At 44.1% G+C, this 16,868-nt stretch overlaps 1 protein-coding gene across 3 annotated transcripts in view; it reads left to right on the forward strand.

Moving 5' to 3' along the window:
- The window catches only part of LOC127191684 (acyl-coenzyme A thioesterase 1), a 103,550-nt gene that overhangs the window by 59,486 nt on the left and 27,196 nt on the right, over window positions 1–16,868 (forward strand). Inside the window, exons 1-3 of one of the 3 annotated variants that reach the window (XM_051148953.1) lie at window positions 2,643–3,237; window positions 8,037–8,239; window positions 9,516–10,121. In XM_051148953.1, the coding sequence (XP_051004910.1) occupies window positions 2,754–3,237; window positions 8,037–8,239; window positions 9,516–10,121 (1,293 nt within the window). In that variant the 5' untranslated portion in view covers window positions 2,643–2,753. Of the gene's footprint in view, window positions 1–2,636; window positions 3,238–8,036; window positions 8,240–9,515; window positions 10,122–16,868 lie in introns of those variants that run through there. The other 2 variants (XM_051148913.1, XM_051148933.1) reach the window with 2 other exon arrangements.

Consider the following 16,868-nt stretch of genomic DNA (forward strand, 5'->3'; position numbering starts at 1 on the left):
TATTTGATACTTAACTAAAGGGAGCCTAACAGTTAAGGATTAATTTTTTTTTCCAAGTATTTCAGTACTTTGTAACTATGCACCTGACTTCCAGGCGAGGTTAAATCACAGGTTGGTTAATCAATGATGACAATGATGTGTCATAACCTGACCAAGTGTTTTACATAATTGGCATCTTTGGCAGACTTCCTTAGGATCAAAGTTCCAAAGGAAGACTTCTGGACTTGGACATGTCCCCATTGGGCCCTTTAGGGGTCCTTCAGGGATCCTCTCCTCTTGAGGATAACGGAGTGATCCGGCTGCTGGTTACACCGCATTGTGTGGGAGGATGTGGGCGCAGTGGTGCTAACACCTGAGCTTGGGTTCCCATGCATGTGTCCTCACATGACTCTAAAGATTATCTGAGCCGGGCGTGGTTTGGTGTTTTGGTTTTTCAAGACAGGGTTTCTCTGTGTAACCTTGGCTGTCCTGGACTCACTTTGTAGACCAGGCTGGCCTCGAACTCACATCGATCCACCTGCCTCTGCCTCCCAGTGCTGGGATTAAAGGCGCAGCCACCGCGCTCTGGCTCTGGCTCTCACTTTTTAAAGCCATTATTTATTGAGCTGCAAATGGTTTTCCTCCCTTCTCCATTCTTCTCCTTGTTCAGGTGCAACTATGTTTCGATTCAGCCAGAAAGACATTCTAGGACAAGAGAAAGTACTTCCTGTCCCCAGGCTGCATCACCATCTACTCTTCTTGCCACATACGACTAGGAAAGCTGTAGCTCCCGCCAGGTGGCCCTCTTCCTGGGCCCTGTAGGCCTTCAGGGCTGCACCAAGGCTTACTGGGACTGTTTGCAGAAAAGGGGAGAGGAGGGCGTATCCTTGAGTGTCAGGATGACTTTCTCATCTGATGAAACTCAGGAGTCGTCTCTGGGCCCCTGAGAAGAGACTTGAAGAATGAAATTCACAGCATCTTTAACTCCAGCACTTGGGAGGCAGAGAGACAGTTGGATCTTTGTGAGTTCAAGGCCAGCCTCTGTTCTACAAGGAGAGTCTAGGATAGCCAGGGCTCTGTGTACTCAATAATAATAATAATAATAATAATAATAATAATAATAATAATAATAATGAAAAAAAGAAAAGGAAAGAAATTCACTGACAAAGTTTGAAGAAGAAGAATAAAGAGAAATATTGCAGAAAGCCGAGTTCTGGAGAGGTTCCCAAGAGAAGAAAAATAATTTTGTTTTTGTTTTTGTTTTTGGAGACAGGGTTTCTCTGTGTAGTCCTGGCTGTCCTGGACTTGCTTTGTAGACCAGGCTGGCCTTGAACTCACAGCGATCTACCTGCCTTTGAAAAAAAAAAATCTTTGAGCATATCTAGGGACTTCTTACAGGACTGAGGAAGAAAGTGGACCAACACTGAGAAAATTCCTGCTAATTCTCTAAGTATGGGAAGACGAGCCATTGGAAAGCAGCCATCAATGCACATTCCCCTGGGCCAATCAGGGAGCAGACAGGCTTGCCTAGTCAGGGGTGGTTGAAGCCCTTCTCTGTCCAACTCTGACGTCTGCACTATAAGCTCTTGACCTTGTCTGCCTGGTCTCGGTCCCAGACAGCGTTGCTCCACTCTGACCTTGCAAGGTCTTGATAGTTTTAGCTCTCGGTGGGGTCTGCGAGGAGTTTAACCTATGCTTTCTTTGTTTCTAGGTTATGTGACCAGGTGTAGCTTTATCATGGCCTTTTTCCTTCACTGTCTGTGGAGAGTTTTAACCATAGCTTGGTTTTCCTTGGTTACTTCATATTCAGTTCATACTAAGGGGAGTCTGGAATAGGTCATGGTTTTGGTTTTGTTTTAGAAGCCACACTTAAATTTTAGTCAGCTACGATTAGCTGCATTGGAAGAAGAGCATATTAATGTGTAACAGTGCCTTGCCTGCATTCCTTGGGGAGGGAAGCCAGGCTGTACCTGCCAACACTAGCTGTTGCATGCCAGCCACAAGCCCTTCACAGCTTGAAGTCTAACATCGCTTTTAACCTCGGTCTCTGTTTCTACATAGCACCTGCCTATGCTTTTGTAACAAGTCCGTCTATGAACCCCTTTTAAATAACCCAGTTTGCTTGACCTTGCCCAAGGTCAACCGGAACCAGATGAGACCTGATCTCAAACAACCACCACCACCTTCCTCACCGCAGGCACCACTACGTGGAAGATAATTAAGGAGCAGAATCAGTCTGTACCGCGAATGTCTGGTTTCTTTTTTCTTTATTTTCTTTCTCTTTTTATTTTCGAGATGAGGTTTCTCTGTGTAGCCTTGGCTATACTAGACTTGCTTTGTAGACCAGACTGGCCTCGAACTCGCAGTGATACGCCTGCCTCTGCCTCCCGAGTGCTGTGATTAAAGGCGTGCGTCCTGGCTTTTATAGATGTGGCTCCAGGTTCTACAAGGGCTGGTAAGGGCGTATGGAAGAGTAAGGAAATAAGGCCCTGTCTCTCCTGGATCACTAGAATTACAATCCCCTGGAATGTTTTGGCACAATCCAGATTTTTGGAATGATATCTTTTCCAATCTTTCTTTTATACATAATTTCAACACGCACCAAGTTGTAAAACAAGTTTAATCATTACGGATCTCCTGCACTGTGGTATTTAACAAACGCTAGGGGGCTTAGTACAGCAGCTTTCACCACGTGAACCCGGAAGGGTTTTAAACTGTTAACAGCAAGTCCCTGGTGGCCGAAAAGCATCAAACCAGAGCCAGAATCTGAAGCAATGAACGCATTTACCACCCAGAACAGGATGGCACCTACAATGATCCTGGAGCCCGCAAATGGTTGCCTCTGCGACCAGCCAGTGCACATCTCCGTGCGCGGCCTGGCCCCCGAGCAGCCCGTCACGCTGCGCGCCGCCCTGCACGACGAGAAGGGCGCGCTCTTCAGCGCCCACGCGCGCTACCGCGCCGATGCCCACGGAGAGCTGGACCTGGCGCGCGCGCCCGCGCTGGGCGGCAGCTTCGCGGGGCTCGAGCCCATGGGGCTGCTCTGGGCCATGGAACCCGACAGGCCTTTCTGGCGTCTGGTGAAGCGCGACGTGCAGACGCCCTTCGTGGTGGAGCTGGAGGTGCTGGAGGGACACGAGCCCGAGGGCGGGCGGCAGCTGGCGAAGGCGGTGCACGAGCGTCACTTCATGGCCCCTGGGGTGAGGCGCGTGCCCGTGCGCGAGGGCCGGGTGCGCGCCACGCTCTTCCTGCCTCCAGGTGAGCCTCCCACTCTCCTGTGCTTGCAACCTGGCATGCTTCAGGGGTGCAGAACCTGGGGCCGCCTCTTCCCTATGGAGCTCTTAGAGGTCGGTGGCTCCAGGAAAAGGCTGGTGGACTTAAGTCCATGGCTGGGTGAGTCCTGAACTGAAGGTCACCTCAGGAGCAGCGTCCGTAGTTGCTTTGGAAAGCAGAGCATCAGAGTTCGCCCAAGCCTGGTGAACTAGAAATCTGCACAGTGATTATGAGACCCACGGGTGGTTGTGCACGAGTTCATGTTTGTCGCCCTCTGCTCTAGAACAGTCCTTCAGGCAAAGTGGGCCAGCACAAGCACGAGGGAGCTTTCTAACTTGCAAGACTTTAGTGCCACTCAGAGTCCGGAATCTGCAAGTGTGGGTATGGAGTGCCATGTGAAGGAATGCCAAACTCAGATAGCCCTAGTTTCTCTATTATCTTCCACAGGTTCTGCCGTTAACATTTAACATTTAGGTGTAAAATCCTTTTAAAATTATGCTAAAATTTAATAAAAACTGTAGCATGCTAACTAGGCAGGCAGCAAGATGCTCCTCCCTAGAAACTACAGCCGGAAAAAGTAAAAAAAAAAAAAAAAGTTTTGCCTGTTTTACTACATGTTTGTTTCTAACTGATTTTAAATGTTTAAATTTACAGTGTTCTGTATATCTTGGTTATAAATTATTGAGTAGTGGGTATGGTTAAAAATCTGTAACATCAAAGCCAAGCATGGTGGCACATGCCTTTAATCCTGGTATATATTTAACCTTATTTTTACTAGCAATATTAAAAAAGAACTTTTTTTTTTTTTTTTTTTGTTTTTCGAGACAGGGTTTCTCTGTGTAGCCTTGGCTGTCCTGGACTCACTTTGTAGACCAGGCTGACCTCGAACTCACAGCAATCCTCCTGCCTCCGCCTCTTGAGTGCTGGGATTAAAGGTGTGCGCCACCATGCCCGGCCCAAAAAATAACTATTTTTAAACTGAGACATACATGAAACTATTGTGTTCTGTAGTGATGTGCCGTGTGAAGGCCAAAGAAGTTCCTAGTCTCTGTCTTTAGGGCTCGTGGTGTTAAAGGGGCTTCAGTTAGTGGCTATCATTTAGTATAGACTATTAAAAGATAATTACGACATACAGATTGTTGGTTGCCCCATAAATAATTATATTCTTTAAAATATTCCTGAATGTGCTTATGGTCATGATTGAGTGCCAAGATGGGCTTTATTTGACTTCCTATATTTGTTTTTAAAAGTAAACAAAAAAACTAAATTATTACATATTTTTTTAATTATTACATATTTTTAAAGATAATTAAAAGATACAAGTTGATGGTCAACTGTCTGTTAAAACAACAACAAAAAAAGATGCTCTCTTCCCAGATTTGCAATGTGGGATATATAGTTTTTGGTTGTTCAAATTTTTATATATTGGCACAAAATTAAGATTATATTTTGATTACAAAATACTATGTATTAATTCTTTTAAAGGTATTATGCTTATGTAATTCTTTTGTTGTTGTTGTTGTTTTGTTTTTTGTTTTTCTGTTTTTTGAGACAGGGTTTCTCTGTGTAGCCTTGGCTGTCCTGGACTCTCTTTGTAGACCAGGCTGGTCTCGAACTCACATCTATCCACCTGCCTCTGCCTCCCAAGTGCTGGGATCAAAGGTGTGCGCTACCACTGTCTGGCTACTTACGTAATTCTTAGAAATACTAAATACAGTTCTAACTCTTTTAAAAACTACTATCACCAACCATTTAAAATAAAATACAAACGGATGGTAAATCAAACTAATGGTTTTGTTAGGTACTAGTTCAGTCAATCATGAGCGTTTTCTAAATTAATCAGTCATTCTGTTTTATGTTTAGTAGACAAATAGCTAAGGACAGACAAAGATTAAGCTCAGATATGTTGGCCCTCAAGCTTGTCAGAGATCTGCTGAATATGACATTAAATCTATTTAAACTTATTATGACAGAGATTTCCCAAATCCTAACAGTAACTCCCCAAGGTCTCCAAGAAGATTTGGTCACAACAGATGACTCAACAATGGTTTATGGTATTCTAACCACTGGGATAGACTGCCCCAACACATTGCCCGATGCTAGGCCCAGCCTGTACTGTGGACACCTGGAGAGTTGTTGCCTCACATTGCTAAAAACATATTTCAGTCTGTTAGGTGGGATAATGGGCACCGTAGGTTTGTTGTTGTTGTTGTTTGTTTGTTTTTGTGGCTTTTTTTTTTTTTTTAGCTGACAATAGGACGTTGTTACCAGGGGCCAAGTAAGACTGAAATGTTAGTCAAAGGATGGGCAATGGGCATTCATTAGAATCATCTGGTTTGATGATCTGGTTGAAGGACAGGGAGCAATCACATCGCCTGGTCTAGTTAACATCAGCTTTCAGAAAGTCCAGAGCTTAGCCGTTTGCAGTCCACAGGTGATCCCGGGATTGAGCCTGTCAGCCAAGTGAAAATCTTTTGGGACAAATATAGACTAGGGACAGAATTAATATTTTTTTAGTAATTTGGGGAAGGTAAAGAATCTCAGGAGCAGGAAAAAAATCTTATTTTTAGAAACAGGTAAGTATACTTATCTGGAGTTTATTCGATCTGTGGCAGGTGGACCCAGCTTTTATGACTTTTTGATTTTCTGAAGCTTATATGAATTTATTAATATTATTATTGTATTGAGATCTATATTTTAGAAAAAGCAGTTGACAGGTGTCTAGAAGACAATAACACTAGACTCACATCTCTGAGACCCAGCAATGAGACGTACAAGTCAACATTTAGAAGACAACCAGAGGGAAGTGAAAACCTTGAGTTTGTGACTGAATAATAAGTAGTCAATGTTTTACCAGCTTATCTGAACTTTATTACTATTGTTAAATACTATTGTTAAATACTATTGTGCAATAAGCAAAAAATCAAAAACCCAAAGGTTTCCATAACAAAAGGTCCCCTTTCAGTGGGAGATTACTATTACTAGCCTCATGGGCAACTGTTTCTTTACAGTTTTTAGTCTGAGGACCTAACTTCCTTCACAACCAGGACGCTATTTTTAAAGTTTGGGTTTTGCTGAGAGCCCTGTAATGCTTCATTTCTAGGTTCACCACCGTTGTGTGGCTTGTGAAAGTCCCTGTCTCCCATCTGTGTGCTTACTGCAGTTTGTAATCAGTTAGGCTGGCCTCGGTCTCCCCATGGCCTGGCAGTCCTCCGATAACCCGAGATCCCGCTCATATTGTAATCTGTCCTGGTTTGGCTTACCCACGTTTGTATTCGGCGAGTCACCACGTTCAGCTTCACTTTTTTGTTTGTTTATTTTATTTTATTTTTGGTTTTTCTAAGCAGGGTTTCTCTGTATAGCCTTGACTGTCCTGGACTCACTTTTGTAGACCAGGCTGGCCTCAAATTTTCATTTTATTTTTTTAAAGATTTATTTATTTACTATGTATACCGTGTTCTGCCTGCATGCATGCCTGCCTGCCAGAAGAGGGCACCAGATCTCATTATAGATGGTTATGAGCCACGATGTGGTTGCTGGGAATTGAACTCAGGACCTCTGGAAGAGCAGACAGTGCTTTTAACCTTTGAGCCATCTCTCTAGCCCCTATTTTTGTTGTGGTTGTTTGTGTTTGTTTTTGTTTTTGAGACAGGATTTCTCTGTGGAGCCCTGGGTGTCCTGGAACTCACTCTATAGACCAGGCTGTCCTTGAACTCAGAAATCCACCTGCCTCTGCCTCCTGAGTGCTGAAATAAAGGTGTGTGCCACCCCTCCCCCCAAGCTTCAGTTTTAAAAGCTGTTAGGATGCCTTTTGATGTAGCAGTTCCACTTCCAGGATACTCTCTTGTTCATGTCTGAGTATGTTTGTGGCAGCTAAGAAAACAACTCAGATACCCAGGAGAGAATGAAGCTTTTCAGATAATCTGAAACCATCAAAAATGAGGTGGATCTGGGCTGGAGAGATGGTTCAACAGTTAAGAGCACTGGCTCTTCTTCCAGAGGTCCCAGGTCATTCAATACTCTTACACAGGCGTACATGCAAGGAAAACACCAAGGCACATAAAATAAAATTAAGTAATCATTAAAAAATTAGGTGAACCTGTGTGAACTGATGGAGGGGGATAGAAGGGTGTGCAGAATATATTGGTGTGTGAAAGAAATTTTTTCAAGAATGTGAATATGACATCACTGTTCTAAGTGATCAACTGTTTATATTTATAAACAATTTAAATAAGCTGGACATATAATTGGCATATGGAGCTCCTGGAGTTCACAGTATTTATCAGCACTGTAATATAAAGAAGAAAAGCAACAACCTCAAGGATCAGTTAAAAAAGGAAAGAAAGAAAGAAAGAAAAGTTACGCTGTATTCCAAGATACAGAGCCCAACCTCCAATTAGGGACAAAATATTGTTGTGTGAGTTGCAAGGTTCCAAAAAAGACGGTGTGCTGCTAAAATAGGAAAGGGCCCTTGGTTTGGGAACATCTGGTACCCGTGCTGGCCACTCAGGGCTGCTGCACACTTAGCACTGTGCTGCTGACCTGAGGACACCTGGGTCACCCACAGGAGTGAGTCTAGGCCAGTGGGGGAGGGCAGATCCCCCATTTGGCATTTTTAGGAAAGGTGAGGTCCGAGGTCTCCCACTAATACACTACCCAACAAGGCATATTTTCAAAAACAGAAAAGAGGCTTGGATGTTCCATATCCCCCCTTTAAAAACAAAAGAATAAGACACCAAGACATTTGGAAACTCAATCTGCAAGGGGTGTGTTTTTCTCTCAAGGAACTGGGCCGTTTCCTGGGATCATAGACCTTTTCGGAACTGGAGGTGGCCTGCTGGAGTACCGGGCGAGTCTGCTGGCTGGGAAGGGCTTTGCCGTGATGGCTCTGGCTTATTATAACTACGACGGCCTCCCCAAGACCATGGACATCCTTCACCTGGAGTACTTTGAGGAAGCCGTGAACTACCTGCTCCGTCACCCTCAGGTTGGCCATTACAATATTTTAGTTTAGATTTTGGGGTCCTAAACGCCTCCTCGAACCCAAGTTGGATTTGCAACCTAGTAGCTTGAGGTTTTATAACAATCACTATTTAGTCTTTTCTGCATCCACAGAACAAAGCTTATTTAACTGGTATGATCTCAGCCGCTGTGAGAAGGTTGGAACTCAGAAGTTTGAATCTCACAGGGTGACCCACCATCCCTGCTTGCTAAGGGGAGAGCGTCTCCTCCTGCAGTGTCCATTTCCGGCCCAAGCTGAGGTCATCATCATCACCTTAGCTGAGTCCTGGCCTCATGTCTGTGATTGTGTGTCCAGCCTCCAGGCTTTTTTCATGTATTAAAGGACTCAGACTTGTAAAGATCTTGGAAGACCCCTGATGGCTACTGATAAGCTCATGGTCATCCATTCAGCAAATCCTAGAGGATCTAGACACAGTGCGGACAGGCAGAGAAGACAAGGCCATGTCTACACATGAGCACAGATACCCTGTGCGCACAGGGAGGGAGGGCTAGGAAAGAGGGAGAACGCAATTGTAAAAGTCCGTGTTTGTGGGAGCTGATGGGGAGCAATTGAGCCTCATTCTGAAGACTGAAACATTGCCTGCTGCTAACTCTCTAGATCAGTCTAGCAGTTACAATGTTGTAAGCATTTCAGTACCCATTGCTACTTACATACTAGAAAGTAAACACAGAAAGAAGTTAATAGTGATTCAGAGTCTTCTAAGGTGCCTTATGTTGATTCTGTTTTTTCATATACACCTGATTATGATTTCATACAGCACAGATATACCATGTCTGCAAGACAGCTGTTTAATTACCCAAACATTCTTTGGGGGGGGGGACTGTTGTTTTTAGGAAGGACACATTTTCTTTGAAGGGTAGGTCCTTCCTCAGTAGTTACACATGCATCTTGTCACCTTACAAGCAGAATGTCACTTGGATTTGCCTTCCCACTTTTCCAGTTGCCATGAACTGGTGTGAGTACAGAGGCCGCTGATGTATAAGGCAGTACGGGCTAAATAGCAGACCATTTTCTGCCTTGTTTGAGCTTTTTTTTTTTTTAATGACGTCATCATGTTCAGGGCTTGACCTGTGGTTTCTCATTTGAGTGGCAGGTAGACTCTGAGCTTGGCAGATGCGCAATAACCCTTCCAGAGCCGGGATGATCTAGGGTCAGGGTCAGCCATGTGATGTCCAGAAGTGGGTACCGCTCACTACCTTTCATGTGGGTTCATTCTCCTCCTCTTCTGTGTCTTTCTCAGGTAAAAGGTTCAGGAGTTGGGGTGCTTGGCATTTCGAAAGGAGGTGAACTTGGCCTTGCCATGGCCTCCTTCCTGAAAACTATCACCGCTGCTGTCATCATCAACGGCTCTATATCCAGTGTGGGCGGGACCTTACACTACAAGGATGAGACTGTGCTCCCAGTGGGCATGAACAAAAACCGAGTCAAGAGGACCAAAGATGGCCTCAAAGACGTTGTGGATGCCTTGAACAATCCTTTGGAAGGACCTGACCGGAAGAGCTTGATTCCCGTGGAAAGGTCTGACACGACCTTCCTGTTCCTCGTGGGTCAGGATGACCACAATTGGAGGAGCGAGTTCTATGCCCGAGAGGCCTCCAAACGCTTACAGGCCCATGGGAAGGAGAAGCCCCAGGTCATCTGCTACCCAGACACAGGCCACTATATTGAGCCCCCTTACTTCCCCTTGTGCAAGGCTTCCTTGCACAGCCTGGTGGGTGGTCCTGTCATCTGGGGAGGGCAGCCCAGGCCTCATGCCATGGCCCAAGTGGATGCATGGCAGCAACTCCAGATGTTTTTCCGTAAACATTTGGGTGGTGAAGAGCGGACAGTCCCATCAAAACTGTGATTTTTTAAAGTTTTATTTTCCTTAACATCTCTGATGTTGATCTCTCCTCGGAATATTTTCTCTACTGTTAGTGTGTGCATCTGTGTGGGTTTCTTTCTCTTTTATATCAATGTTTATCAATTGCATATCAATGTATCTCCCCTAATATATTTTTAGACAAACATCAAAAGGGGCTGGGAAAATGGCTCAGCAGTTAAGAGCAAATACTGCTCCTATAGGAACAAGTTTGGTTCCCAGGACCAAAACCAAGAAGTTCACAGCTGAGTTTAACTCCAGCTCCAAGGGATCCAGAGCTCTCGTCTGACTCCTAATACACGTGCCCATACCCAACCCATGAAAGCATAAACAGCCAGGGGGTGGCGGCACACACCTTCAATCCACACACCCAGGAAGCAGAGTCAGGTGGATCTCTGTGAGTTCGAGGTCAGTCTGGTCTAAAGAGAGAGTTTCAGGACATCCAGGGCTATACAGAGAAACTCTATGTGAAAGGCAAGCAAGCGAACAAGCAAACAGTGGACAAATAATGGCCTTTTGCCATGTGGGATCTATCCTGTGCATTCCACTGATTGTAGTTTTATATATGCAGACCTTTTCATGTCATCCCCTCTACACAGTATGCCACAATTACTCAGAGAGCATTTATGCTGTAGTTGGAATCTAAGTAATCTGCAAGTGACATCAAAAGTTACATGTGTGCTATCTGTAAATGCCATTTTCTATGCGACATGTCAGTGCCTGCAGATTGGGCTTCTGTAGTGGCACCAGCACCCCAATTCCTCATGAGTAACAGCCGACAACTCTAGCATCACGTGTGTTGTGATGTCAGATGTGAATTTCTTCTTCTTGGTTGGAGTTCCCATCTTAGCTGCCAACTAAGAAGAATCAAAACGTATCAAATTTCAAAGGAAATTCAGTTTACATCTTTGTTTTTCTTTTGTGTGACTGAGGATTTTTTTTTTTTTTTCCGGGCAAACATCAAACATGTTGTGTTAAATTCTGCCAAAGTTCCTCTTCCTCAGGTCCAGGGGAGAGACTGGGATGGGACACAGAATCCAACATCCACTTTATCTCTTAGGTCGCCAAGCTGATGGCTCAGGCAGCTGATCACAATGGACCATTGAAAGAAGAAGGCAGGGGGCGCGGGTCTACAAAGTGGTTCCAGGACAGAGAAACCCTGTCTGAAAAAACAAAACAAAACAAAACAAAAACAGAAAGAAAGGAGAAAGAGGGAAGGCAAGGGCTCCTTCTCTCATGACTCAACCTGGCTGTGCTGCCACAAAGGAGGAGAAAAATTGACCACTTTTTTCCTAGAGCCAGGGCTGCATCACTTCCAGCCAAAAACTCTAGGGGGTTGTAAAAAAAAAAGAAAAAAGAAAAAGCAAAAGAAAAAGAAAAAAGGCTCTTTGATCTGAGATTAGCTCCTGTGCAGGAACAGGCTGCTGCAGAGGACTCTGCAGCCTAAAGTAAACTTCGGCCTGCTTGTCTTGGAAGGCTGATGGTAATGCCCTGAGTCTGTTAACTTATTTGTGAATCTATAGGGAACACAAGAAATACGAAAGAGATAGAGAATAGACCACTTACACACACAAGCATTCACAAGAGGAAAAGGTGGATGAAGTTAAAAAACGTCAACCCCATTTATTGTCTGGTCATAATATTTATACTTCTGACACAAAGGTCTCTACATCAGAAAAGGAATTACCTCATAGTCAAAAAAGGCAATTAATTAATCACAAACCTGATGAATTTGAAGATATAATAGGATAATAGGTTACATTTTCTTTCTTTCTTTCTTTCTTTTTTTTTTTTTTTTTTTTTTTTTTTTGAGACAGGGTTTCTCTATGTAGCCTTGACTGTTCTGGACTAACTTTGTAGACCAGGCTGGTCTCAAACTCACAGTGATCCGCCTGCCTCTGCCTCCCAAGTGCTGGGATTAAAGACGTGTGCCACCACTGCCCTGCACAGGTTACATTTTTTAAATTAAAAACTAAACATTTGTTAGCCATGTACGTAAGTTCTTAACCATGTACATAAGTTCATAGCTAGTTCAGAATGACAAAGGTTGACAAGGCTTAACAGTTAACAGGGTCCGAGAGGTTATAATTAGATATATGTCTTTTCAGTTAGGACTGACCTGGCTACACATTTTCCACCTATTTCTTAGTTTATAGTGAGTTCAGGGCAACAGTTTTATCTATCTATCATTCCAAGATACAAAGTAAATCTAGAATGACAATATTTTATGGCAAAGCTGACAAGGCATAAGGAATTACAGCAAAACAGTTTGTATATTTTGATATTAAGGCATATACTTAATTGGGACATTTCTTGGTGGCCCTCATTCTGCTCAGGTTCAGGGGAAGTTCAGAGCCACTTGTCTTTACTTATGGCGCCTAACAGGAGTCGTGGTGCCCTCTCTAGTGTGAAAGCTTATCTGAAGGCATCGTCTGTCTCGAGCCTGTCTCCTAGCGAGGCTTCTGGAGGTCCACAAAAGTATTTACTGCGGCTGTAATGTTTCTATTAGCTTCTAAAATTGTTTGAATCAAACCAGGAATTCCGTTATTAGGAATTAGTCCGTCTGAACAGCAGTATATCTTCACAAAGCTCCCGTGGAGGTAAATACCCAGGAAGTGACAGTTCACACCATGCCAGAGTTTTGAGAGCTATGGCAGCACAGAGAATGGTTGCCAGAGGCTGGAAGTGGTTCTTCTAGGGTGAATTGTGTGGTACAGACCTTCCAGTGAAAAGGAAAATTTTTAGTTAGCATTAAAGCAACCAGAACAGCAGAGCTCTCAGCTCTCTAACTCATAAGTGCAGGTCGGCAAGTATGCTAGCCCAAGGTCCCAGATGATAAGTCACAAAGAATGCGGAGCTAAGAGACCAAGGCCTATTGAGTGTTCCAGGGACCAGCTGGCCATAAAAAATAGGGAGGGTACACAAGGACAAATTCCTGAGAGAAACAGGTACTGGGCATGGTCAAGTGAGTAATGAGCCAAGACCCTTCATCCGATCTTATGGTGTTTGCTTAATCCCCCCTTGAGGTCCACACACAATGTTCCAGGTTTGAGTTTAACCAGATGTGTCGTTAGCTTAGATAAACATCTACCCTTGGGTTCCGAGAAGAACAGGAACCAAGGAATGTTCTGTGTGATTAAGTCTGACCTTACCCCAGATCTGCCTACGCAATTTGCTGATGTTCAAATGTTTGAAACAACCAATCGTGTGTGGCCACGCCAAAACTTCCCGCTCCCCCCGACCTTTGTCCATATAAATCCCAAACCCCTGGTCTTCTCGGTTGACCCCTCTGTCTCCTGCGTGAGATACATGTCAACCCGGAGCTCCACCAATAAACTACCTCGTGTGTTTACAGCAAGACGGTCGTTTGTGTGTCTTTGGGTGCGCGCCATCCCGAGGCTTGAGTGAGGGTCTCCCTTCAGGGGTCTTTCACCAGAAAGCCCCAAAGCGCCTACTGAACTTCCCCCAAGTCAATGGTTCTTGGCAAGATTCCTGTTTATACACAAGGACACTTAAGATTTTGTTGCTTCCAAGGTTCAAAACACTTATTTAGCTTAATTACACAAGAAATTTTAACAACGATAAACATGCACATAATAATTCTATCACTAGCCAGATAGTTTCAAAGTAATAAACATTTCTTAAGCCTTAATTATATTTAAAATAAAAATACATTGATGATTAACGTGCCTTGTTGTCTTAATAGTCTTTTAAATTCGTAAATAATTTATTGATTGAGTTTTTTGTTGTTGTCTCAGAGGTAGAATCTCACTGTGTAGTCCAAGCTTGCCTAAAACTTGTTACTATGTAGCCCAGGCTGTCTTTGAATTCATGATCTTCCTGTTTCAGCCTCCTGAGTGCTGGGATTATAGGCCTATGCCACATGCCTTCCTGCCCGTCCCCCACAACAATGATTTTTTTTTTCTTTTTTCTTTTTCTTTCTTTTTTTCTTCAGGACAGGGTTTCTCTTTGTAGCCTTGGCTGTCCGGGACTCACTTTGTAGACCAGGCTGGCCTCGAACCTCAGAGATCCGCCTGCCTCTGCCTCCCCCAAGTGCTGGGATTAAAGGCGTGCGCCATAAACCACCCTGTAGAGCTGCTCTTAACTACTTACTACTCTCCAATGCCACTGATTGTTCTTTTTTGTTTTCCTTTTCTTTTTTTTTAATGTATGAATGAGTGTTGTGCCTACATGAGTGTCTGTGTACCATGTATGCAGAGCCTGTGGAGACGAGAAAAGGGCATTGGGTCCCCTGGAACTAGAGTTGTAGGTGGTTGTGAACTGCCATGGAGGTGCTGAGAATCAAACCTGGTTCCCCAGGAAGAACAGCCAGCGCTTAAGTGCTGAACCACCTCCCTAGCCCCGGTGTTGTTTGTTTTGTTTTTGACACAGGGTCTCTCTATGTGGTCCTGGCTGTGCTGTATCTCACTATGTAGACCAGTTTAGCCTTGAACTCACAGAGATCTGTTGGAGGCCAGCTCCAGCAGTGTGTTCAGCAACCCAAGGAAGGGATGTAAGGTTGGCAATGAATATAAAGCAGGTACACAAACACACACACACACACACACACACACACACACACACACACACACACACTCGGCGGATTAAGCAAGGCTCCAACAATTTTATTTTTTCCTACAGCTTATGTATCCCAGAAAAACCTTTCAAGAAATATAAAAATTACAATGTGGTTACACTCTATTTTTCTCTAAGTGAATAATTATAATGAGTATAAGTAAAAACTACAACAACAAAACGCATGTTCTCCAATATCTTTACGTGGTTAAATGTTTTAGGTATTTTAGGCAAAAAACAAATTATTGCCAAGAACCCACATGTAGTGGATATAAACGTGGTTTTGTTTTGATCCCAAGTATGGGATGGGGAACAGACTTGTGAGAGAACAGGTGATGTTTATCCACTTAGAAATCGAACCTCTTCGTGGGGGGGGGGGCTTGGTTTTTGCCAACTGAAACACATCCTAGCACAGATGCTGAGAGGATGTATACACACACACACACACACACACACACACACACACACACACACATGCACAAAACAGGAGGCTGAGGCTTTTTGGGTCTTGATATTGTTTGGCTATTCATTGCTCCAAATCCAAGGCTCCTGGTGCTGTTTGTTTTGTTATTGTTGTTGTTTCTTTCAAGACAGGGTTTCCCTGTGTAGCCCTGACTGTCCTGGACTCATTTTGTAGACCAGGCTGGCCTCGAACTCACAGCAATCCCTCTGCCTCTGTCTCTCTGAGTGCTGGGATTAAAGGTGTGCACCACCACTCTGAGCTCCTAGTATTCCCTTTTAAGTAAGCAATTCCTGATGGTTTTTCTCCTTAAAACTTGAAAATAGGAGCTGGAGAGATGGTTCAACAGTTAAGAGAACTTCCTGCTTTCTCAGATAACCGGAATTTGATTCCCAGTACCCATATTGGGGACTATATGAGTTCAAGGCCAGCCTGATCTACATAGTGATTTTCAGGCCAGCTATGGCTACAAAGAGAGAGTGTGTCTCAAAAACAACAGCAACAAAGCAACAACCAAAACAAAAACAAAAAACCAACCAACCAAACAAACAAAAAAAAGCAAGCAAGCACACAAAGACACATCTGAAGAGTGGGCCTTGCCTGCCACTGTCATCTCATGTTACTTTCTGGTCAGACCCCAGATGTGAGGGGAGAGGAAGATGCCTTCCCTGCCTGAAAGGCTTTCTTCTGCTCAGCTCTTGGGGGAGGATCTTCATGGTCATGAGAGTGGAGCAGCCACTAAACAAACCTACAGACACAATCATCTCTATGAGACAATACTGGTGTGGCCAATCAGGAAAGGGACCAAAAGTGCTCACCTCCTGGTGCACCTTGTAAAAGCACCTTTTATTCACCAGTTGTCATGGTCATCTCAGAGGCTCACTGCTGAGTAAGTTCACCTTTCCTTGTTCTTTCTGAACTCTGGCTGGCTGGCTCAAATCAGCTGTTCTGGCTCACTGGCTCAAAGTGGCTTCTCTCACCTTCTGACTGAATTGTTCTGCTTGGTCTCAGACTAGCTCTAGCAATATGTTCTGGCTCCTTCTCTGGCTTGTTCTCTCTACAACCTCTCTCTGTGAAAGTCCCCTGGTAAAACTGCCTTCTCTCTCTCTCTCCTTCTCTCTGTTCTCATGAGAGTTGAGCATATCTTATTCTGTCAAATCTTTCTCTGATTCATCATTTTCTCTGCCTCTCAATTAGACTTCACTTGCAAACATAGGTGCTCCCTTCTACAAACAAACCTTCATTGTTTGGGATTAAAGGTGTGTACTCAGGGCATGTCCTGTATTCCAGCCGGATCACACTAAAAGGTCTTTGGATGTGATCAGAGGAGACGTGTTGCTGGATTAAAGTTGCTCTGCAGAACCTGTCCTAAAAAAATCAGTTCTGGAAAAATGAGTGAGCACATCACATGATCTCCAATGGGCCTTTCAAGGTGTGGCAGGTGGTTGTCTTCCTGGAGTTCCTTCAGCCACTTGATTGGAGCACTTCCTTATTAACAGGCCACTGCCAATCTCCAGCTGCACAGCTAACAAGAAATTCTTTAATACTGAACCAAGTATATGATCTGCAGCTGCTGATCTTACAGCTACTGTAAGGTACCTCTGTGCTGCCAAAAACCAGTTAATGTGTGGCAAGGGCTGTACCGGTTCTGTGGGGTTTTTTAAAATTAATTATTTTATTTTATATTTTTAGCTTTT

Source organism: Acomys russatus, chromosome 1, assembly GCF_903995435.1.
Source record: "Acomys russatus chromosome 1, mAcoRus1.1, whole genome shotgun sequence".
In the NCBI taxonomy this organism is placed as follows: Eukaryota; Metazoa; Chordata; class Mammalia; order Rodentia; family Muridae; genus Acomys; species Acomys russatus.